This window comes from Grammomys surdaster, unplaced genomic scaffold (genome assembly GCF_004785775.1).
Source record: "Grammomys surdaster isolate TR1022 unplaced genomic scaffold, NIH_TR_1.0 125745, whole genome shotgun sequence".
Classification (NCBI taxonomy): Eukaryota; Metazoa; Chordata; class Mammalia; order Rodentia; family Muridae; genus Grammomys; species Grammomys surdaster.
In genome coordinates this window covers 1,988,363-2,013,493 of record NW_021620577.1, presented here as the reverse complement: position 1 = coordinate 2,013,493, position 25,131 = coordinate 1,988,363, and the positions used below count along the sequence as shown (strand labels likewise).

The 25,131-nt window shown below is 48.6% G+C and overlaps 1 protein-coding gene across 2 annotated transcripts in view; it reads left to right on the top strand.

The window, feature by feature from the left end:
- The first annotated feature begins 720 nt into the window (after window positions 1–720).
- Window positions 721–25,131, top strand: part of Sec14l5 (SEC14 like lipid binding 5) — a 37,209-nt gene continuing 12,798 nt past the window's right edge. Inside the window, exons 1-7 of one of the 2 annotated variants that reach the window (XM_028788400.1) lie at window positions 721–807; window positions 1,415–1,518; window positions 18,980–19,129; window positions 19,876–20,007; window positions 20,616–20,744; window positions 21,624–21,816; window positions 24,535–24,647. In XM_028788400.1, the coding sequence (XP_028644233.1) occupies window positions 1,456–1,518; window positions 18,980–19,129; window positions 19,876–20,007; window positions 20,616–20,744; window positions 21,624–21,816; window positions 24,535–24,647 (780 nt within the window). In that variant the 5' untranslated portion in view covers window positions 721–807; window positions 1,415–1,455. The remainder of the gene's footprint in view (window positions 808–1,414; window positions 1,519–18,979; window positions 19,130–19,875; window positions 20,008–20,615; window positions 20,745–21,623; window positions 21,817–24,534; window positions 24,648–25,131) is intronic. The other variant, XM_028788401.1, reaches the window with a different exon arrangement.

The following is a 25,131-nucleotide window of genomic DNA, read 5'->3' as shown; positions in this document are numbered from 1 at the left end:
CAAAAGGGTTTGGGCTGGACCCCTGCAGCCTTTGAGGCAAGAGCAGGTGGAGAATGAGCTCAAGGCCAGGGGTCAGCCAGATGTGGTGGCTCACATCTAAAATCCCAGCACTCCGGGGGTTGAGGTAGTTATGCCCGCGACTGGTCTACAGTGTGAATTCCGCCTCAAAACAAACCGAATCGGAAAAAAAAAGTTCAGGTGCAGTAGGTTGAAGACGAGGTTACTCAGAGCGAGGTCGCTGTGGACTAAGGTAGTCGCGCTCTGTAACTCTGGGCAGGATCAAATGTACGGGGTGGTGGGGGGCGCGTCCTGGGGGCTGGGTCTTTATAGGGGCGGAGATTGGGCTGGGGGCGGAGCCTTTTTTGAGTCTGGGTGAGTGTGGACAGGGTCAACATGGGTGGGGCCTTCTCGAGCCATGGCCAATAGGGAGCAAGGGTCGGGCTGAAGGCGTGACCAAGCGAGGGATGAGTAAAAATGAGGGGCAGGCTTAAAACAGGGGGCAGAGTCTGACCGGGGCGGGGTCAGGACCAGACCAATCAGGGAGCAAGATAATCTTGTGGAGGTGGTGCCAGGCCAGGCCAAGCTCTCCCGCTGTCCCGGGTCCTGGAGCTCTCCAGGCCGGCACGTCTTTCAGCGCTCTGGTCCCTCTTCTGCCCGCCAGGCCACTCACTACTTGTGTAGGATTTACAGAACTGAGGCTATTGAGCTCCTGTGTTCTGCGCTCCGTGCAAGACGCCTCCTGGGGATCTCAGCTCCGGGGTCAAGCAGGTGCCAGAGCACTGTACTGTGCCTCCAGCAGTTCTGAGGGTGAGCGGAGCAGCGGGGCCTGCGCATGTATGCATGCTTGAATAGCTTTGTGGGGGTGCGCACTTGTGTGCACCTGGGGGAATAGAGTGCGCGTGTGTGGAGTTGCTGCAGGGAGCTGAGAGCCTGTGCAAAGTTCTGTGCTGCGTGTACAGGGGCTGTCCTGTGTGGGAGTGGGGTGCAGGTGAAACGTACAGAAGGGTGCACGTGTCAGGGTATCATGGAAGAAAATGAAAGCGCAGGCACAAAAATACTGGGGGTGGGGTGGGGGGTGGGCATAGGGCAGGATGTCTGTGGCAAGTCGCGGGGAGAATGTGTGAGGACAATCGTGGGAATGTAAGAATTGCAAATGTGTGCGCCTGCTTGAGTAGGTGGCGTTGTAACTGCCTCTGAAGGAGTGGGGATGGGGAGACGGCATGAAGTGCTGCTTGCTCTCAGAGGGCTGAGTGTGGGTTGGGGTGCTCGGTAGTGGACAGGAACCTGGCCTGGGTTAGCTGATAATCCTATCAGTTTCTTACTTTGAGGGCTGGGGCTGCCTAACACCTGGTAGGCAGTGTCTATGCTTTGTGTGAAGGGAGCTGCCACCTCACCAGTAACTCTTCGTTTCCAGCTTCTGTGCTCACTCTGTCCTGGTGGTTTCTGAGTTTGAATATGGTGCAAAAATACCAGTCTCCTGTCCGAGTATACAAGTATCCATTCGAGCTGGTCATGGCGGTGAGTGACCCCGGGTTCTTGGGCCCCTCTTGTGACTGGAGGTCAGTGGTGGGAAAGAAATGGGACTTTTTTAGGCTGTGAAATGGGGAAAAATTACTGAACTTTTCAGCTGCCCTGACTTCCTGACTTCTTTGCCTGGCCACCCCCTTCCACTCGTCCTGACTCTTGGAACCCTGCCGAGCTGATAAAATACAGATCTGTAGTGATGGTATGTACTGTAATCCTTGCATTCAAAGATTGAAGCAGGAGGATCATGAGTTCAAAGCCATCCTCGGCTACATAGAAACAAACATAGGGGATGGAGATGAAGTCTTCCAGTGTGAGTGTGTATATGGGTGCCTTGCACTGGGGCAGTTTTGTGCCGAGGCATGACCGCAGCTCCTTGGCTTTCTGGATCAGGTCTTTGCACTGAGGCCAGGGCTAGAGCACACTTGACTCCTTCTCTGGGTTCCACCTCTCTGCCTCCTGGGGCTTCAGTCTCTCCTTGGAGAAATGGGGCAGCGCTACAGGCTTGTGGGGGACAGTAATAAATGTGACTGGTGTCCCAGAAGCCACGTGATTGACACCTAGTAGGTACGTGTGACATATGGCATTCCTTGTTATCACACAAGGTCTAGAGCTGAACAGGAGGCACAGTGGTGAGTGCTTGTGGAACATGCCGAAGGCTCTGAGTTCCATGCCTAGCACACACACACACACACACACACACACACACACACACATGCACACACATGCACTGCACACATACTCACACACACACTCACATGCACACACACATACTCACACACACACTAACATGATGATGGGGAGAGGATATGGTTTTATAAATGATTATATTGAAATATGTTGCAAATGTGTCCCAGCTGTGGCCCATGGGCTACATGTGTCCCAGGATAGCTGTGAATGCGGCTCAAGGTATTTGTAGACTAAAGCATCATATCAGTCTCAAAAGGTTGGACACTCCAGCTAATGTTTAAAACACCAGTGTCTCCCTACTTTGCTGCACCCCACCCCCAACTGCCAACCTCAGCCTTCTTTTCAAGAACCCATCTCAGCTAGGGGATCTGCGCATGTGTCCTGTCTGATCCAACTCTGGGAGCCCACATACTTATGTTTCCAAGCCTGTAGAAGATAAAGGCCCACAGAAGGCATCCTTGCACATGGCTGGTTTCCAGGATGGTGAGGCTGGCAAGCCGGGGAGCCTGGGAGCAGGCGACCCCACTCCTGGTCTTCTGCTGCCTATCTTTAAGATGGAGACCCCTGACTTTCCAAATCACGCTCATGGGCTGTTGGTTGAGTGAACCGGTAGCTGTGGCTCTTACAGCAGTCTCTGACAAAGAGGAAATGAGCTATGAATTCTGGCTCGCACTGTGCTGGCTCGCACTGTGACTCTTGTGCAGCAGCAGGCTGTAGGGCTCCCTTTCTCTGCCATGAGGCTGTGACTGCAGAGGGTGAGGCCACTTTGGTCAGAGCACAGGATCCATGTTGCCTTTTGCCACACTCTGGCATGAGGTTGTCATGGTGATTAGCAGTGTGTGTGTACATGTGTGTTCGTCACAGTACACAGCTCACTGCATACCAAGCAGATGAGAAATACTGGAAGGGTTGTGGCTCAGTCTGTGGCGTGTTCTCTCAGCATGAACAAAGCCCCAGGCTCAGTCCTCAGCAGCTCGTCATTCCATATGGTAGTGCTCCACCATAATCCCAGGCTAGAAGTTTAGAGGTGGGAGGCTAGGTTACCCTCAGTTTGTCATCATGAGTTCAAGGCTAGCCTGAGCTACTTGAGAACCTGTATAAAAGAGAAAGGTTGGTGAGATGGCTCATTGGGTAAAAGTGGCTGCCTTCAAGCCTGATCATCTGAGTTCCATCCCTGGCATCCAAATGGTGGAAGAGAATAGACTCCCACAGATTGTCCCTGACCTCCACATGCACAGCCTCGAAGGTAAATCAATCAATCAATCAGTCAATCAATCAATACAGTTTAAACACTTAAAAAAATCTTAAGGAGGGGAGAGGAAATGGTAGGTAACTATAAGTCCTCTATGGTCCTGGCTACTCACAGTTTCTAACTTTCTGAGCCCATTCATTCTGAGTAGAAGAGAGAGCTTGTCCTCCCCTTCTGGAATTGTTTCAAAACTCTTTCAGCCATGAAGCCAAGACACATGTCTATAGGGTGGAAAATGATCTCCTGTGTGGGCTTAATAAATATAAATTCAGCCAGGAATGGTGGCATGTCCTTTAATCCCAGAACTCAGAAGGCAGAGGCAGGTGAATCTTTGAGTTTGAGACCAGCCTAGTCTACAGAGTGAGTTCCAGGATAACCAGGGCTACACAGAGAAACATTGTCTCAAGAAACAAACAAAAAATGTAAACTTAATTTATCATGTATAGGTTATAAAAATATTCACAATTAGGTGTGGTGGCACATGTCTAGACTCTCAGCAGTGAGATGAGAAGATGGTAGAATAGGTTCGTGAGACTAAAGTCATTGCGAGGTATGAGGCTAGCCAGAGCTACATGAGAAACTGTCAAGACCTCATCCTCCAGCCCCAATTTAAAAAGAAGAGAAAGGAAGAGGAGGAGGAGGAAGAGAAAGAAGAGGAGGAGGAGGAGGAAGAGGAGGAGGAAGAGGAAGAGGAGGAAGAAGAAGAAGAAGGAGAAGGAGAAGGAGAAGGAGAAGAAGAAGAAAAGAGAAGGTTTATCTCTGTGAGTTGGAGGCCAGCCTGGTCTCCACAGAATGACCCTGTCTAAAAAAAACCAAACCAACCAACCAAGCAAACAAACAGATTAAATAGTAAATTGCATTGAGTCATCTTCAAAGTGTTCTCTAGAGGGCGGGTCATAGCCACCTCCTCTCTTCCGTCCTGTTCTTGTCTGTGTCCAGATCCTGCAGCTTCGCCACAGACAAAGACGCTTTGCTGACTGTTGACAAAACGCTATTGTCCCTCAAATATCCACGTAACTACATAGAACTTGTGGCTTTGGAGGCACAAAGGGGTTTTTCTGCCCTTAATGCCCCTCTTTGTTCCTCAGCTGATACTTGCCCTCAGCGTGGGTTCCAGTCTGGACCACTGGGGATGAACTCAGCTGCCTCCAGGCATCCGAGCTGCTAGCCTTTTGGTTTGTGTTTGACAGAAGTGTCTCGTGAACTGGATCACCCACTGTGCTTCAGAAGCCTCACCAGCAGAAACGGAAAGGCTTCCCAGATTTACTGATCAGCTTCTAGGACTTTTTAAAGGGTTATTTATTTTTCTCATGTATGTGTATGTAGGTATACCTGTATGAGTTTATGTGCATGTAGACACACTCTAAGGCCAGAGCACATTGGAAGTGGAGTCACAGGTGGCTGTGAGCCACTATGTGTGTTCTGGGAACCAAACCCTGGTCTGCTCTGAAAGAGAAGTAAGTGCTTTAACCTCTGAGTCATCTTTCCAGCAAGACTTCTAAAATTTTTATTAGACCATTTTAGAGATAGATGATAGATAGATAGATAGATAGATAGATAGATAGATAGATAGATAGACAGACACATATCTCCAGTCAGAGGATAAATGTCTGGATTCAGTTTTTTTACCATGTGAGTTCTGGGAACTGAGCTCAGGTCTTCAGTCTCACCACAGACCCCTCACTCACTGAGCCACCTCACTGGGCCAACTGATTGGTGTTTATTTTGAGACAGGATGTCACTTTGTAGCTCAGACTGGCTTGGAACTCATAACAGTCTTTCTTTGTCTGCCTCCCAGTTACGAAAACTATTTTAAAGATTTTGAGCCAAGGAGATGGCTCAGTGGGTAAAGGGCTTGCTTTGTGTATCCATGAGGACCCAAGTTAGGGCTCCCCAGCACCCTTATAAAAGCTGGGTACAATAGAGTGCACCTCTAATGCTCAGAATGGGGGTATAGAGAAGGGCAGAGCGTCAGGACTCACTGGTCAGTCAGCCTAGCAGAAACGTCCTGAGCCCCAGGCTTAGTGAGCAACTGCACCTCAAAAATAAGATACAGATGGAGGGAGCCATGATGTCAGCTTCTGATGTCCACACTTGAATGTTACCTTTACACACACACACACACACACACACACACACACACACACACACAGCGACAGAGGGAGGAGTGGGGAGGGAGAGAGAGAACTTGGTCTGTAGACCAGGCTAGCCTCAAACTCAGAGATTCACCTGCCTCTGCCTCCTGAGTGCTGGGTTAATAGAATGATCTGATATAGTTTTATGTGTATGGGTATTTTGCCTGTATGCACAGATATGAGCACCATATGCATGCCTGGTACTATGGATTTCCTGAAACTCATGTTACAGACAGTTGTGAGCTGCCATGTGGGTGCTGGGAATTGAACCCAGGTCCTCTGTAAGAGCATCAAGTGCTCCTAACCACTGAGCCATCTGTCCATTTTATAATAGTCCAGATATAGTTTTAAACAGATGAAAAAGCAGGGAATTTTGAGGCACCCCAGCTCCCACTTCAAGTGAGTAGGTTGAGAGGGATAGAACAAGACACCACCCTTTATTGGAGCTAGTCTCTCACTGAAACCGAAGTTCACTGTTTTAAATGTGGTGCTGGGGATGAAAGCCAAGGCCTCATGCTGGGTACCCACACCATAACCCAAGCTACATCCCTAACCACAGTCTGCTGCTTTGAACATTCTCCTTTGAAATATCTTTAGCAAGACAAAACTCTCTGAATGAGATTGTGGCTTTATCAGCTGCACTGAAGTTTCTCGACTCAGCCCCCAGGGAACAAACCTCAGAGCCCAGGGACCCTATGGGGACATGTCTATAATCTCACTTGGGAAGTGCATCTACAGTAAAGGCACACGCCTTGTTCCCCACTCCCTTCCCTGCTTCCTGCAGGGAACCAGACAGCCTGCAGGCTTGCTGTGGATGGCCCCCACCCTCAAAAACTACAGGAAGAGCCTCCCTCTGCTTCTCTGTTAACCTCCAATTCTCTTCAGAGTCTCCACCATGCCTCCTGTCTCAGAGCTGGAGCCTGACCTCTTTATAGAACTTCCACCATATTGTGGCTGCTCTGGCACGGAGTTAATTAATTCTTCTAGTGAATTCCTTTTGCTTCAGGAATCTGTGTCCTGAGCCCCCTCCCCCACCCCCATACAAACCTAACACTATATTTCTTTAACTTTTGCTGCCATTCTGTCCTGTGTCAGTAATACCCGGCACACAGCAGAACTTAGACTGGAATTTAGAAACTCCCACACCATACCATGAGTTTATATCAGACACTTGGTAAAACCCCCAGGACAAAGCCTCGGTGGTGAGGCTTCAGAAATGCCCTCAATCTTTTCTTGCATGGCTACTGTCCCAGGGCGTCCTGGGCTCCAAATCTCCTTTGATCCACAAATATAGAGGAAAGAGGGCCTGAAGAGGAGTGTTTTTTTTTTTTTTTTTAAGTCTCAGGCTTTCCAACGGTTGTAGAGACATGCTTTCACCCTCCTGCAATCCAGTGTTAAAATATTTAAAGCCTTGGCCATGCTGTATTGATACGTAGTGTGTAATTGAGCAAACGGATGGTTAATAAGGAGACGGATACTCTTGCAGCCAAGACCAAAAGCAGTTCCAGCAGAACGGTTGCTGTGGACATCCTTTTAATAAAGCAGCTGGGGCCTTATTTAAGTGAGATTAAATGAGTTCCCTGGGGCATCATTTGATCTGCTTGCTAAATGATGAAGGGAAGCAATTCTGCCTTGGTGATGAACTCTGATTTGGGGTATCCCTATCCACTGTCAGTCAAAGAGCCTCCGGATGCCAGAGGCCTTGAAGCGGACGGAGGAGGTCCTCGGCCACCACTCCTGTCAGCACGTATTAGCTCCTGCAGGCACTAGATCACTGATCGTGTCATTTCCTGTTGACATGTTGACTTGTTTTTAAGGGTCTTTTTCATTAAGGAAGGTTCTGGAAGCTGGCACTGTGTCTTTCTGGCGATTAGGTTCTCTTTCTCTTCTTTGTGCGTATGTACCTGTATGAATGTGGTGTCTGTGCATGAGTTCTATTACTCTCCATCTTATTCCCTTGAGACAGAGTCTCTCACTGAATTTAGAGCTAGCGAGCCCCAGAGAATCTCCTTTCTCTCGACAACAGTGCTGTGTGTTGGAGATTACAGCTCAGACTCTCATGCTTGTACATTGTTACCCACTGAGCTTTCACCCCGTCTTTATTTGTTTATCTTTATTGTTTGCTTGTTTCAGACAGAGTTTCTTTATGTAGTCCTAGCTGGCCTGGAGCTCTCTGTGGAGACCAGACTGGCATCACACTCATAGAGATCAGCCTGCCTCTGACTCCCGAGTGCTGGGACTGGAGGTGTGCACACCCACGTCCCATTTATTCATCTCTTGAGACATAGTCTTGCTCTGTAGCTCTTGTCTGGCCCAGAACCCCCAAAGAATACCATGATACCATGATGGCCTTGAACTTGTATGCATCCTACTGCTTCTGTTTACTGATTGATGAGATTACAGTCCTGTGCTACTGTGTCTGGCACTTAAAAAAAGCATTTTTTTTATTAAAAAAACTATTATGAGTGTTCTAACTGCATACATTATGTGCACCACACACATGCCTGGTGCCCACAGAGGTCAGAAGAGGGTGTTAGATCACCTGTAACTGGAGTTACAGATGGTTGTGAGCCACCATGTGGGAGCTGGGAATCAAACCTTAGTTCTCTGGAAGATCAGTAAGTGCTCTTAACAGCCAAGCCATCTTTCTAGCTCCCTATCTGACACATTTAAGGTATTTTTTTGTGTCACTTTCCCCCACCCGAAAGGTCTTATGCAGCCAAGGCTCAAAAGCACTATGTGGCTAAGACTGGTCTTGAATTCCTGTCCCACCTCCTAAGTGCTGGGATGGTATCTGCGTTCCCACCTCCTAAGTGCTGGGATGGTAGCTGTGTGCCACTGGCCTGCTTGGGTAGTCGTGGCGACCAACACAAACATAGAGACCTTGGTGTAGAAACCAAAACAAACATACTCAAGATGCCATTCCACACGTGGAGAACTGCTGTCAGGAGCACGTGCTCGTCTCTCACAGTGAACACACAAGACTCAGCGTTCGCTGCCTCAGGCTGGGCTGCAGCTCCATAGCAGAGTGCTTGCCGAGCACACAGGAGGCTCTGGGCCCCAACTTCAGCTCCATAACACAAAGCCCAAACAAAGCTCCACCCTGACAACTGTTTTAAGTCTCCTGTCAGTGACATTAGGGACAGAGGCATTGCTGGGCAACTGGCACCCCCAGAGGCTCTCACCACCCAACTGGGACTACCTGCAAAACACCTCTTGCTCCACCACTGCCCTGGGCTCTGGAGACCCTCCTAGTTGCTTTGCCTACAAACAGAGACATCCTAGGTATCATATGGAAGAAACCAGACTATGTTTTCCCTTTTGTGCTTGGTTCATTTCATTCAGTACCATCCAAGTTGTGTGGGGTCTTTGCACTTTGTTTAGGTTTTGTGTGTGTGTGTGTGTGTGTCTTTCTCTGTGTCCTTATGCCATGCTGCAGGTGTGAAAGTCAGATACAACTCTTCTCCTACCTCGTGGGTACCGTGGCTCAATCTCAGTCACTGGGCTTAGCAGCAAGCACCTTTGCTCACTGAACCTGCACTCCATTTTTTTTTTTTTTTAATGTTGAGTGATTGCCTGTTATCTGGAGGGACCACACTGTTAACAGACTTGCCTAGCTTTTGGTTACTGGCAATGTTTCTGCTATGAACATCAAAGTCCAGATACTTATCAAATCTCTGTGGAGCTGTGGTGTGAATATTCATTCTATTTTTTAAAAAAAAAAACAAACAAAAACAAAAAAACAGGCTCTCTCTATGTAGCTTGGCTGTCTTGGAGGTTGCTATGTAAATCAAGCTGGCCTTGAACTCACAGAAGTCTGCCTGTCTCTGCCTCCCAAATACTGGGATCAAAGTCATGAACAGCTACACACGTACAACACACACACACACACACACACACACACACACCTTTTGTCATTTTGGGATTGGATTTTTGTAGCCTAGGCTCTCTTGTCCTTGAACTTATTATGTAGCTGAGGATGGCCTTCTACTGGTCCTTCTGCCTCTGCTTTCTCAGGGCTGTAATTACTGGTGTGTACCACTGTACATGTTTTTATACAATGCTCAGAATGGAAACCAGGGATCTGGGTATGCTAAGCAAGCCCTCTACCTACTGAACACCCGTAGTCCTCTCTCTCTCTCTCTCTCTCTCTCTCTCTCTCTCTCTCTCTCTCTGCACGTGTGTGCATGGGGGCCAGACACATTGGATCCCTCAGAACTGGTGTTACACGCAGTTGTGAGTCAGCCAACCTGAATGTTGGGAAGCAAACTGAAGGCCTCTGGAAGAGCATCAGGAGCTTTCTGCAGCTCGGACATCACATTCATAACTCTATAGCCTTTCTGTAGTCTGCCACTGGAGACCAATTAAAACTCATTCAGCACGTGTCCTTTGTGGAAGAGGAGGATGTTGAAGAGTCAGGCCACAGTTAGGGGATCGTTGTATCTGAACTCTGCTGCCTGGAGGCAGGAGTGTGCAGCTGGGAATGCAGGGCTGCCAGGCCCCAGGCTTCCTTCTCTGCCTGCTGAGGGTGTCAACCTCCTTCTGCAAAATGGGGGCCCCTTAAGATGTGGTCTTGTAGGGACAGGCTCTGGAGTCCCCATAAGATGTGGCTTATCAGCAACAGACTCAGAGCCTTGGACCTGCTCTTTTTCTGAGCAGGCAAGCCTGTTGTCCACCCCCACCCAACCCTACGCCCGTGCTACCTGGCAAAGAGACTGTAATTAGATTCTTCTGTGGCCCTGTGACCCCAGAAGGCCGCACCACATACCTATTTGGTCTGGACAGACTCAGGCTTTCTTATTGGGTGGCTAGGCCAGGGATGGGGACATGAGCTGCTAGTTGAGGCCCCTTGGCAGGGACAGACATTGTGTGAGCAGATTTGTGGCACAGGCAGGTCCTGTGAGCCACTTCTTGCTAGGACATCCTGTTAAGAAAAGGGTTCTTCAGCCTCAGAATCTAGGCTGGTGTCTCTCTCCGTGCAGGACAACAGTGCCTAAAAACTTTTCAAGGCTCAGTTATGCCTGGATGGGGAAGAGGATCAACATAACAATTCTAGAACACAAAACAAACCCTCTAGTTTAAAAAATGAATGTGTGCCTGTTCTGTAGCTCTGTTGCTGGAGTGTTGGCCTCACATACACAGAGTTCTGGGTTCAGTCCCCAGCACTGCACAGAGCAGAAGCACTGATGCACACCTGTGATTCCAGGATATGGGAAGCGGAGACAGGAAGATCAGAAGTTCAAGGTCATCCTACAGACAGAGTTTGAGCCCAGTCTGGGCTGCCCAAGTCCTTGTCTTAAAACAAAAGAAACATAATGTGTCCAAAGAAAAAAGAAAGAAAAGCAGCAACAACAAAGAACAAAACAAAGAAAAGAAAGAAAACATCTTTCTTTTGAAAGGTGTCACCAAATGCCACCTCCTTCAGGGTCCTCTGCTCAGCACCACCACCCTGACATGTGACAAGAGTTTACCTTGTGGGGCTGAGATTGCCCGTGTACAACTGTGCCAATGTGTTTAATGTGAGCACACTGGGTATGTTGTGGGCACCAGGTCCTTGGGAAGATCTGACCCCAACATGGTCTGAAAATATGAGCTGGACTCCCCACCCCCACCCCTGTGTACGTGTGTGTGTGTGTGTGTGTGTGTGTGTGTGTGTGTGTATGAGTATTTGGCTTGAGGGGTAACATGATGCAAGAACCAAGAACCCATACTCTGGCTGCCAAGGAGTCAAAAGGTCAAAAGGGTCAAAGAGTCAAAGGGTCAAAGGGTGAGGCTTTTCTCCTCATAAGCTGTGTGATTGTAGGCAAGTGGCTCAGCCTCTCTGAACTTTGGATTCTCTATAGTCACATGCCGACTTCCTACTTTGTTGAATTGTTGGAAGGGGCAGTGTGAAATGCCTGGAATGTTCCATGTTGACCCACTGACTGACCCTTAGTGCTAACTGTTCTTGTCGAGGCGATGACAGGCAGGCTGACTTGGGACTCGACACTAGGAGCTCAAGCAAGGTTTCCTGGGCAGTGACCAAATTCTAGAACATTCTCCTGTAAGAAGGCAAGGGCCCTCTTGGTTCTTGTTCTGGTGTGGGGGAACAGCCCATCTTTCTGCAGTGGGAGTAGGCAGCCTGTTTTCCTGGCTTTAGGACTGGAACATGAAATATGAGAGGCAGGAGAGTGGCTCAGATGTGGAGTCCTCTCCACTAGGCCAGTCCCCTGCCTTTGTCTGCCTTTCCTGATCTCCACTAGCACATCTGTAAAGGGGGACCATCAGGAAGGTTGGATGGGACACCCAGCTTCTCTACCATTATACATGTGGGTAGCACTCTGTAAGAGGATCAGCCGTGCCCAGTGTTTCTTGGTGGCCACTGTCCTCTACACTGGCAAGTATCTTTGGGTCATCTACCTTTTCACTGTACCAGACTCTGAGGCCTCTGGGTGAAGACAAAGCCCTCTCATTTACAGTTATAGAAAGCCACCTGCTTCCAGCCACCATCCCCCAAGCCTGTTATCTGGGGTCTCCATCCAGGCCATCCACTGGCTATGGTGCTAAGCTTGTGACCTGTCCTCTCTTCCTGGGAGCCATTCAGGTGGGACTGTGGCATGGTGATATGGGTTCCCTGGCTGCAAATTGTTATTTCTTCTCCAAAGGCAGAGCCGGGCATAGAGCTGAGGACTTCTGGGGGAAGCGGGCCATGATTAGACCCTCCCCCACGTCTATCATTGGGAGTGTTGATTAGAGCTGTCAAGGAAATGAATGGGCCAGAAGGATGGAGAGGAGGCAGCTGTTCAGGGGAGGTGCCTGGGATGAATCCCTGGAAGAAGGGTAGCTCCTTCCAGAAAGTCCCAGTGACTCATAACTCCTGCTCTCCTCAGCCTTTGAATAGCTGAGCTTTTTAAGCCTAGAACAGCAGGTGCAAGGTCCCATGGCAGGACAAGCTGGATGCATTCCAGAACTAGCAAGGCTAGTGTGGCTGGAACAGGGTAGAGGGCCAGTGTGGTGGGAGGTGGGTTGGTGGAGTTGGAGGCCAAAGTAAGGAGTGTGAGGTTAGGATACTCTGTGTGTGTGTGTGTGTGTGTGTGTGTGTGTGTGTGTGTGTGTGTGTGTAAGTGACAGAGAGATACAAAGACACAGACAGACAGACAGACACACACACAGAGAGACACACAGAGAGTCTTTGCATGTGTACAGATACATATGTAGAGGTCAACCTCAGGCCTTGTTCCTCAGGTAATGTTTACTTCATTTTGAGGCAGGGTCTCTCACTGGCCTGGAACTTTCTCACTAGTCTGATTTGCCCTGAGCTACAGGGATCCATCCATCTGCCTCCACCTCCCACCTTTTCCTTGCTGGGAATACGAGCAAGAATATGCGCCATCTTGACCAGCTTCTTGTATGTGGGTTCTTAGGAATTAACGTCAATCCTTGTGCTTACAATGCGAGCTCTTTACTCACTGAGCGGCCCCAGCTCAGGGCTTGCTCCTTTGTCCACTTACTTCCCTAGTGTGGTGGTGGGGACTTGACAGTGGTCTGAGGGAGAGGATGGTGCTACTCTGGCCTGGCAGGAATTGAAAGGCTTAGGGCAGAAGAGAGGAAGACATGGCTGGCTAGGCCCTGGGCACAGTGCCTGGCTCTGTTTCTGAGCCTCCCACAGGAAGAAATGCTGAGCAGGGAGTTCCCAGAGGAGACCTGGGGCTGGGCCATCTCATTCTGTGTGACCTGGGTGAATCATGGAGTCGGTGAGCTCCAGCTTCCCAATAGTCAAAAGAGGACATCATCCCAAGGATGATACAGAGGAGCTTACAGCTGAGGAGCACAGCCCAGGCTTGCCGTGGTGACAGTGTGGCTTGAGTCTCCATCAGTGACATCCTTGCTGATCTCTGGTGACACAGGAACTTAACCATCTCATTCTAGAGATGCACATGGAGGCTCTGAGAGGCTAATCCAAGGTCCCACAGTTAGGAAGCAGCAGAAACCAGGTCTGCCTGACCGGGTCATGCACCAGCCACCCTCTGCCTACTTCCCAAATTGATGACTTCCCCAGTAGCTGCATAGATGGAGTAATTCTTTCAGTTAAGCTATACACACCATATTCTTTAGCACCACCCGAGACAGTCAAAGCCACATGCAGTCAGGACAGAATTGCATACGAGTGGCAGAGGGGTGGCTGGATTCTCAGGTAAGGGGCCGATGATTCTCCCCACCATGTTCCATGAGGGAATGTCAAGAGTTCATCCGCCTGAGGGGTAGTGACAACGCTTGTGAGCAGGTACAGCTGAGCTGATGAAGATGGCATCTGCTTTGCTCGGGATGGTACTCTATAGCAGCTACCCAGAGGGGAGGTGGCATGTAAGCCAGCTCCATGCTCCATCCTGCATTTGGCACCTGAGAAGGAGCTAGCTTGTCCTGTCTTCCCGGGCTGTCACTGGGCTCTGGACACCACCCGTCTACTCAGCAACAATGCTGTTTCAGGTCTAGAGAAAGGAAAGGAAGGGTTTTGCTTGGACCATCTGGGAGCAGGTGGCTGCCTAAGGCCCCTGCAGGCTTTTATACCATCTGCCCTGCAACCCTGCTTAGAGGGGGAAATGCTTGTCCTGGGGGTTCGATGACCCAGAGTTCTCAGGGGTCTCTCTCAGCAGCCTTTATGGTTGCTTGGGGCTGTTAGAGTCAGAGTCTGGGATCCAGAGGCTCTAACAAGCTAGGCTCAGCCATCCATTCTCAATGGGCTAGTTGAACAAAAATGTAATAGTGAAAAGCGGAGAAGGGAGATTTATTCACTATGGGTTCTCCTAAAGAGCAATTAAAGTGGACCAGTGACTGCTTCCCCCACCCCAAGTCCATCTTTGATGTCTTGATATGAGGCTTGGTTTAAATAGAAGGTAAGAGGTCTGGGTGGCTAAGCACTCCTGACCAAGATGTGGTCCCACCCATCACTGACCTATCCTTGTCTGGGCTCCAGTGTCTTCTGCAAAGTGGTCTAACAGCTTGTCAGAGCTGTGTGACATCTTTTCCTGGGAGACAAGCTGCTCCTTTGACTGGCACCAGACTTCAGCCTTTCCTTTCTCCTAGCATGAGGCTTCTGGGAAAATTCTAATTTCTTGAGGACCATTGTTTTAATAACCAAAGGGAGAGGTGCAAGTATCTCTCTTTTTTAAAAAAATTTCTTTTATTTTTGAGATTATAATATAATTCCCCCTTTCCCTTTCTTCCCTCCAAATCTTCTCATATACCCCCTTGTTCCATTTCAACATCATGACTTCTTTTTTCATTAATTGATTATACACACATTCACATATAAGCATATTATTCCTGAATATATAAATATAACCTCTCAGTCTGTAGAATGTTACTTGTATGTTTGTTTTCTGGGCAGACCATTTGGTACTGGATAACCAATCAGTGTGCTCATCCCTGGGGAAGACTGTTTCTCCTGGTCTCAGCGTTCCTTAGTTGCCTGTCATTCTTTGTGTAGGACTGAGGCCTCGTGGGTTTTCCCCCTCATGTGTCTGTTTAGAATGTCTTCGTTCCTGCCAGGGTGAATATAAAGCAATCCCAGAAGCCAGGAGTCCCCGGGGGTGTTGCCCAGGGAGATAAGACCTCACATATATTAACTATGGGACACCATGTTTCCCTGAAGTCCGGCAGGATCATGTCTGCCCTCCACACTCCTGTGGAGGAATGGCCTCCTTGGCTTCTATCACCTTCCTGTGCTTCCTGAGGTTCCCTTTCCTTCAGGGCTAGGGCAATGTCTCCTCCCTGATGCTGAAGGGACAGAGAGGATGTCACTGTCCTCAGATGTTGCCACTGATTTTGGAGTTTGTCTGGTCCCAGGTCTGAGGCATGTAGGTTGTGTCAGGCTAAGTGCTGACTCTAGAGTCATCTAGAACATCTAGAAGACTGGGTACAGAGCTGCCATCTCTGAACATTTGATCATTAGCTTGCATTTCCTCTCCAGCTACGACCTGGGGAGGACTTCTGTACTCAGAATGAAGCACTCCCAGTCAGTCACACTGAAGTACCTTTAGGGATGGCAGCCTCCGGGACACTCCTTGTTGTGGGGGCCGATAACATTGATAAACCAAGATGAGGGGTTTCTAATTGCTGTTCCCTAGCACCTAGCACCACTTCAACAGGGAGCACAGAGAGGGTAAGTGCCCTGCCTGAAGTCACACAGCTCATACATGGTAGAATTAGCACCCAGGTAGTGCCATAGGATGGACACACACACACACAGAGAGAGAGAGAAAATATACCATACTAGGCAGGTGGTACCTACCTATAATCCTAGCAGCTACATCAGAAGTTTAAGGTCATCCTCTGTACACAGTGAGTTCAAAGCCAGTCTGGGCCACATGAGAGTCTCCCTCAAAAAAAGGAAAAACAGTAAAAGCCCCGAAAGCAAGGCTGACAGCTTGTTTTGCACGCACGAGGCAATGCGTTCCATCTTCCCAAACCACCCATATGTATATACTATGAAAAATACATTCATATGCAAAACGAGTACCATACCATACTACTTACATGTTTGTATGTAGAACATCCTATGTATCTCTATACACACTTATACAGTCATAAGTGCATATCAAATACACAAAAATTCTCTACATAGACTGTAAATACTTGCTAGTAATATTTACAGTTGATTTTCTATGCTTATGTTCACACCCCTTTTGCATCAGATATTTGTCCACAATTAATTAATTAATTAATTACTGAAACTGGATCTCATGTATCTCAGGCTAGCCTTGAGTTTGCTAGGAAGGTAATCCTCCTGCCTCTCCTTTCTAAGTTCTAATTCCTAATTACGGGCATGCACTTAAGGTTTTTGTCTTCTTTTTTGAAATTTTATTTTTATTTTATAGGTATTTGTGTTTTTCTTATATGTATGTCTGTGTGGGTCAGAACTCGCGCCCGGGGGTCGTGGGAGGCGGTGCGGGTGTGAGCCAGAGCGCAGAGGCCATCCCAGACACGCTGTTCAGTCGCGCCGGGCAGGGCCGATGTAGTCTCTCGGAGCGCGAGAGAGAGAGAGAGAGAGAGAGAGAGAGAGAGAGCCCCGCAGATGGCTGGGCCAGAGAAAGCGGGGCCCAGTGTGCCAGCGAGACAAGGGTGCGCGCGGGTTTTGACTTACACAATGAGTCCAGAATTGTAAGAGACACTTGGTGATGAGTTTGAAAGGTGGCGTGCTCTCCCCAAAAAATGCCAGAAGGTGTTTGTTTATATTGGAAGCAGGAGAGGGGCGGGGCCCGGGCCTTTAGGTAACTCTTGAGACAGAGGCCTGTTTCCCAGCCCTCTACCTGGGCCTTACACTACATGGAGACCTTGCATCAGGTCTCCAGGGCGTGGCCAAACACCTCAGGATTCCACAGTCCCACATGTCTGTGTGAGTTTGTCGTATCTTGGAGTTATAGACAGTTGTGAGCTGCCATGTGGGTGCTGGGAATTGAACCTATATGCCCTCTGGAAGAGCAGCCAGTGCACCTAACCACTGAGCCATCTCTTCAGCCTCTTGTTTTTCTTTTTCTTTTTCTTTTTTTCTGAGACAAAATGTTATTTGTAGCCTAAAACTCACAGTGTAAAACAGGCAGTCCTCTGAGGTGCATGGTATGATTCTCAGAGAATTTTTTTGATTTCCCCAGAGAATTTTATTGATTCCCAAGAGAATCAATAAAAATACTATGTGGAAAAAGAAAAGAGAAAAAGAAAAAGTGAAAAGGGTTGGCCAGACATCTCAGTGGGTAAAGGGGCCACTGCCAAGCTTGGTGGCCTGAGTTTGTCACTGGGACTGATATGGTAGGAAGAGAGGTCCAGCCTCCTGCAGGTGTCCTCTGACTTCACATATGTGCCGTGGTACATACTCCTCTCCTCAGACAAATAAATAAATAAATAAACAAACAAACAAACAAACTAAAAACAACCAAACAGGTAGGCTTTGAGCTTTTGTTGCTTCTCCTGGCTCTGTCTTCTGAGTGCTGGGATTATAGGTGCCTGTGAGACCGTGCCTGGCTCATTTTAACTGTGTTTAGTCTTTATTTTTTTCTTCTTCTTTCATTCTTGATTTAAACTTTTCCCATTTATTGTGTGTACATGTATGTGCAAGCTGATTCTCTCTTCCATGGAGGTTTTGGGAATCAGATTCAGGTTATCAGGCCTGTTGGGAAGTGCCTTTAATGGCTGGGTCATGCTTTCTTTTTTCTTTAAAAAAAGATTTCAATATATTCGTGTGTGTGTGTGTGTGTGTGTGTGTGTGAAAGAGAGGGGGGTGGGGAGAGATTTCAGGGATTCTTTATATAAGGCCATGTGGTCTATAAATAGAAATAGTTTCTCTTCCTTTCAATCTAGATGCTTGAACCTGAACTGTGGTTTTAAATAGAAGCAAGGAGAACTTCACACTGGAGTCTTATTTCTGACTTGAGGGGCAAAGAATTCAGTCTTTCACCCCTGAGAATGAGGTTACTTATGGGTTTTTCTCTATGTGGCTAACAGTTTATTGGCAATTTTCTCTAATCAGGAGGGGACGTTGCATTTGATCAGGGTCTCTGGCTTCCTGTCTGTCTCTATCTGTGTCTCTGTCTCTCTCTCCCACCCTCAGGACAGTTGTGTACATTCATTTGATGTTCAGTAGTTACCTCTCATTCATGTTGACAGCAGGCTTTTTTGTATGTGGTAACAGAAACTCAGAGCTTGTTTGGAAAATCCACACTCTCGTTATATTTCCCAGGCAAACATACATGCACAAAATATGGAACACTCCTGCTTAATGTGCATGGCTGAGGTCCCATGTCCTTAATGTGAATTTCCAGATTTCTCTGACTGCCCGAGGGTCACGCTTCTTAAAGCCATCTGCCTCATGGATGCTTATGTTGGTGTTGTTGGTGAATTCCCAGTAGTGCCTTGTGGATGACAGAATAACCCTTATTTTCCTGGAAACCCTTCTTTGTGGATCCATTCTGCTTGGCCCCAGGTTGGAAAAAAGGCTCAGGTGCTTTTCTGAGAAAAAAAAAAAAAGGGTTTTCTTCCCTTTAGTGTTGAGGCTTGGAACTGGGCCTAATGGCCCTGGCTGTCATCCCCACCACTGAGAAGGCTGCAAGGTGGCTTTGAACTTCAGAATGAGTTCAAGGACAAGTTGGTCAGTTTAGGGAGACCTTGTCTCAAAATAAAAAGTAAAGCTGTCTGAGGATGTAGCTCGTGTTAGGGTGTTTGCTTGGTTGGGGTCGATCCCTAATACCACCAAAATAAATAAATAAATTTAAAATGTCTCAATGGCGTCTTGTATCACTGTTCTGAAAAGGGGCCAAGATGTGTATGCTGTCATTGTGGCTGGGTGCTTCTGTCTAGCGACAGTCTCTCTTAGGAAGGAATCCCCTCCTCACTGTCTCTCTGTCCTCAGGCCTACGAGAAGCGCTTCCCCACCTGCCCGCTTATCCCAGTCTTTCTGGGTAGTGAAGTCCTGGGAGAGTGGCGAAGCGCAGATGGGGCGGTGCACACGGTGGAGCGGAGCTGCAGGCTGCGAGTGGAAGCCCCGCGGCTGCTGCGTAAGGTGAGCACGGGGCTGGGGTCCCGGTGTGCAGGCTGTGAATGGGTCCACTTGCGGTACAATGGGGCCGCCAGAACCTTGAGATCTGGTAGGGCTAGCATCCCGGGGAGTCCAGGCTCAGGGTCTGGGAACCAGAGCTAGATGAGAATCCAGGAACATGGAGTGGGGTGCGGGTCTATGGGTTTGGCCACGGCTGGATGGTGGAGGTGGCTGGGCGGTGGAAGTGACTGGGTGGCAGTGTTGTATCGGGACTGGGCAGAGGGCCAGAGCAGAATTTCTGGACAAAGGATACCCGATGGCTTCAAGTATGTGTGTGTGTGTGTGTGCGCGCGCGGGCGCGTAGGTGAGTGTGTGGGGGTGTGGGTAGGTGGGTGTGCGGGTGTGTGGGTGGATGGGTGGGAGCATTCTTGGCTTGATGGTGTTGGCAGTACAAAGCTCTGAGGGTCTTCAGGATGTGGGTTATTTGGGCAAGGCTGAGTGTCCACTCAAGGGATCTGGATTCTGAGTCAGTGTTGATGGTGGTGGGAGCAGGTGTTGTCCTGCTCAAACTGGATGTCTCTTGTTGGGCTGAGGGGCAGAGGGAGCAGGGTCTCTGTTTCTAGACTGGGGAATGACACAGGCCAGGCTAGGGGGTGACAGGAGATGGAACTTGAAGAACCAGCTAAGGGATGACCCAGGTTGGGTGGGAGCGGGAGCGGAAACCAGGGATCTTTATGCTATTTTCTCTCTCCTGGTCTCCTCCTTCGCAGATCGCTGGTGTGGAGCACGTGGTCTTCATTCAGAGAAATGTCCTGAACTGGAGAGAGAGGACACTCCTGATAGATGCTCACAATGAGACCTTTGCGAGCCGAGTGACGGTGAAGGAGAACTGTCGCTACACAGTGAGCCTTCCTGGCCTCCAGTGGTCTTGATGCTGCCCCAGGGCCAGCCCTGTGTGTCTTGCCAGTCTCCCCTCTCTGTGTTCTCCTGACCCCTCACGGGCGGGTTTTATTCCCCTTCCTTTTTTGGACCAAGTGTCACTATGTAGCCCAGGCTGGCCTGAAAACTTTCTATCTTCGTATCTCAGCCACCTGAGTGCTGGGATTATAGGTGTATGTCACCATATCTTGCTAAAATGTCTTTTTATTGCTGACATATATAAATATATTTATGGACATTTAAGGATATGTAATGATGTAATGTTTTTATATACACATATAACATAACTATTGAAATATATCTAAACACATACTGATAATTTGTATTATACAAATGATGTGCATATTATGCATATAATTTTATCTCTCTCTGTGTATGTAATTTTTTTGTGGGATTTTGTGCTGGAGTTATAGGTGTGCGCAGCTTGAGAAAGGGGTTTTTGCTCCCTGCAGTTAGACTCCACATCATTGTCTGGGTGCAGAATGCTGTCCATGGCAGGCCAGAAGAACCCTTGGAGAGGGCACAGTTTGGCCATACTGAGACCCTGCAATGGCTCCTTCCCATCCTGCAGGTCCATCCTGAGAATGAAGACTGGACTTGCTTTGAACAGTCCGCATCCCTGGATGTCCGCTCTTTCTTTGGCTTTGAAAGCACCTTGGAGAAGATCGCCATGAAGCAGTACACTGCCAATGTCAAGAGGGTGAGGGAGACTGAGGTAGCTACAGCAGGAAGGTGCACAGGCCAGATATGCTACTGACAACACCTGTGACACCAGGCAACAGCTCCGACTTTCCTGGGCTTAAGTCTTCTTGTTTTTAAAAACAAACACTGGGGTCATGACTGCATCAGTGAGGCCACCCATGGGAAGAGCTGGCCTATAGTGGGGGCATCCTGACATTGTCCCAGCACTCCAATAGACTGCAGCAAGTGTAAGTCTGGGCTACAGAGCAAGTTCAAGGCCAGCCTAGGGAACTCAGTGAGACAAACAGCTCAGGTGCCACCTGAGGCGGAGATCAATAGCGGAGCAAGCACTTGCCTAGCATGTGTGAGGCCCTGGCTTCAATCCCCAGGACCAGATCTGGAAGTGTCAGTGAGGCCAGGGCCATAATTTAGTGATAGAATACCTGCCTAGAATCCCCTGGTGAGGGATGAAGGGTGTGGCTCAACAGCAAGGCACCTGCCTAGAATTCCTCAGTGAGGGACTGGCGGTGTAGCTGGGTGGTAGAGCATCTGTTTAGCACGTGGGAGGCCTTAGGTTCGACTCCCAATACCACAAAGTCACTGCTTGGGTTAATGGCCTTAGGCTCCATGTCAGAGAGTGGCCTGTTCACCAAATGAATAGTCTGCTTTGGGTGATATACTTTACCTGATGAATTACCAACATAAAACTGAGCTCAATGCATGTACTCTGTGTTTGGTCTTGTTTATCTCTGCTCCTCCTGGCCGAATTTTAGCTGTGCAATATGTCAGGGCTATATGTCAGGGCTGGGACCTGAGCATGTGTGATCCCTCAGGGCTGGTGTGGTTGACCTTGCAACGCTGCTTGTTTGGTGACATCTTTTGGGTCTGTTGCTTCCAGGGGAAGGAGGTGATTGAACACTATCTGAGTGAGCTCATTTCCCAGGGAACATCTCACATTCCCCGCTGGATACCAGCTCCTGTTCAGAAGGAGGATGTCGGAAGCCAACTTGTGCCCCGGTGCCCTCGCTCCCTGGAGACCGATGGCCCCAGTGATGCCCCAGGCCCTGCTCCTGAGACAGTCACGGCTGATGGTAGGTAGCTGCAGAGAGCCATATCCAAGTCTGTGCCCTCACCTCTGGCTTCAGGAAGCCTGCCACACTGCCAAGCTCCCTGGAGGCGGGAGAGGTGCTGCTCATCGCCAGGGCTGGGAACAGTCTGGCACTCACTAGGCCTCCTCCCCCTGCTTCTCAGAGCTGATCTATTTCTAGCCCAGGAACTGACCTCTGGTGGTTTTAAGATATTTTTAATTGCACGAGTAATGCAAGATCATGGTAGAAAAGCCTCCAAATGAAGATGAGGAGTGAGAAGTGACGGCTAGAGAGGGGCTCAGTCAAGAAAGCGCTTGTCCCGGCACACACGAATGGCGTCTCCCAGAGCCCACACAGGAAGCCAGGAGACATGGTGGCACTCAGGTGGAATCTTAGCACTAGAGAGGTGCCACCTGAGTCTCACTGATCCTAGCTGGAGAGCCCTAGGCCAGCGAGGCGTTTTGCTTCAAACAAAACCGAGGTAGATGATACCTGAGGACCAAACCTAAAGGTGGCCCCTGCGTACACACATGCACACACAAGAGAAAAGAATGATGATTCCTTCCCTCTCCCAAGAGTTCTCAGTAGTTTGTGTTTCATGAAGGGGCATATGGCACAAGAGGGCATACATCCTCTCGCCCGCACACATGTGCACACACATACTCACACTTGGAGACTGTGGAACAGATGAGAGCATGCCCTGCATCCCGTCTGTACGCTACCATTTCTTACTAACATTGCACAAATACCAGCCATATTCTTGTTCTTCATAGTACAATGGGGACGATTGAAGCCTCACTTCCTAAAGTTGACTCACTGTTATAATTGTTTGAGACAGAGGCTGGCCTTGTTTTTGGTAGGGACGTTGAACTTCAAACCTTCCGATTTCCCACCTCCTACATGCTGGAATTATAAGCATGTGCCACCATGATGCAGACAATTTTAGCCTCTTTCAAAACTTCATACAAATCACATAGTATGTAAAATCATATAATATGTGTGTGCATGCTCAATGTATAAGCCAGAGGGTCCACTGTTTGAGGCCTCTCTGTGTTAGCTCAGGCTAGCCTTGGATTTGAGGTCCTCTTGTGTTTGGGGATTAGTAAACACTTCTGTGTCTGGGTGCTTTGCACATGTTCTTTAAATATTTTTCTAAATTATATTTTTATTTATTGGTGTGTGTGTGCCACAGCTCATATGCAGAGACCAGAGGACACTCACAGGAGTCCGTTCTTTCCTTCCATGTGTGGGTTTCGGGGATCGAACTCAGGCTGCCAGGTTTCGTAGCAAATGCCTTTACCTAGGCAGCCATCTCATCAACCCTCAGGGTTTTGTTTGTTTTAAAATGGGTCTCAAGTAGCCCAGGTTACTATGCTGCGGAGGTGAGGAGGTGAACTCCTGGTCCTCCTCAGTGTTGGGATTATAGATGTGTATCGCCATGTCTGTCTTAGGTGTACATTGTGTGTGTGTATGCATATGTGTGTGTTTTAATTACACTCAAGGAATGAAAAAATGTCACACAGGACAACACTGTTTTATTGTTTTTTTTTTTTTTCTGGCTTGTTTGATTTTTGAGACAAGAGTCTTTCCATGTGACTTTGGCTGACCTAAAACCTGCTCTGTAGACCAGGCTGGCCTCTACCTCACAGAGATCATCCTGTTTCTGCCTCCTGAGTGCAGACCTGGCACCATGCCTGTCTTTATTTATTTATTTTTGAGATAAACTTATTTAAAGTTATTTTCTCATGTAGCCCAGACTGATCTTTAACTCCTGTCTCCATCTCCCAGGTGCTGAATTTATAGGTGTGCACCACCATGCCCAGGGACAGTTCAGTCTGTTGATATAGAAAGTGCTCACAATATGATGTTAAAACAAAAGTACAGGCAGGAGAGTCAGCAGTCTTTAGACCTTCATCCCAGAGAGTGAGGATCTCTCCATACCTGAGGCCTGGAGGGAAGCCCCCGCCCATGGAAATGTCCATGCTTGCCCACCATAAGTTTTCAAAACCATTTGGAAAGATGAATTTGGAGCTTTTGTGGCTGTTGCCAAGTCCTGACTAGGAACCGCATTCCAGAGCTCTGACAGTTGGCAGGTACAGACGGCCACACAGAGTGTAGGCCATGTGGTAAAGACCCATGTCACCAGATGTGGTAGCTGGTTTTATGTCACCTTGACACAAGCTGGAGTTATCTGAAAGGAGGGAACCTCAATTGAGAAAATGCCTCCTCCATAGGATCTGGATGTCCGTCATTCTCTCAATGAGTGACTGATACAGAGAGTCCAGCCCACTGTGGGTGGCACCATCCTGGTAGTCCTGGGTTTTATAAGAAAGCAGGCTGAGGAAGCCATGGGGTGTAAGCCAGTAAGCAGCACTTCCCCATGACCTCTGCATCAGCTCCTGCCTCCAGGTTCCTGTCTTGTCTTAGTTTCTGTCTGACCTCCTTCAATGAGGAACAGTGTAAGTCAGATAAACCCTTTCCTTCCCAGGTTGCCTTGGTGACAGTGTTTCATCACAGCAATAGTAACCCTAGCTAGGGTAGCAGATATGGTAGTACATGCCTGTGACCCAGCACTCAGGAGGTGTAGACAGGAAGATCAGGAGCTCAAGGATAGCCTCAACTTTATGGTGTATTTGAATCGAGCCTGGGGTACATGAGACCCTGATTCAAGACAAAACAAAACACACAAACACCCTGAAATCCCTATTTTTCTTCCTCCAGGGGACAAGCTGGATGCAGACTACATTGAGAGGTGCCTGGGCCATCTCAGTCCCATGCAGGAGAGTTGCCTGGTCCAGCTTCGGCACTGGTTACAGGAGACGCACAAAGGCAAGGTGGGTGTGGGCCTCGCACTTCAGTGACAGGAGTCAGCCGGGGCAGCGGGGAGGGAAGAGAACAAGCTTGTGCTGTCAGTAACACTAAGAACTCAGGGTTTGCTTCATTGGTATTACATCTGTCCTGTCTGTCTTTTACACATACTGAGGCCACTCTTCTCTTGCTAGTGAAGTTTGGAGTTGGGAGATTCTTTGTAGTAGTGTTTATTCGGTATATTGTAATATGCTGGTAACGTCCCTAGTCTCCAATCAGGAGATGCCAGTATCTTGCCCGATCCAGATGTAACAACTCAAAATGACCCTTAGTGTGAACATATGTCCTCTGGGGATACACACAAGTGTGTGTGTGTGTGTGTGTGCGCACAGACACAGTCATGTGCAATTGAGAATCTTAGCTATACCATCCTCATCTGACCGTGGAAACTGTCCTTTTCTAAGAGACGAATGACTTAAGAAGGGTGATTGTTGGTTGTCTATGGATTTT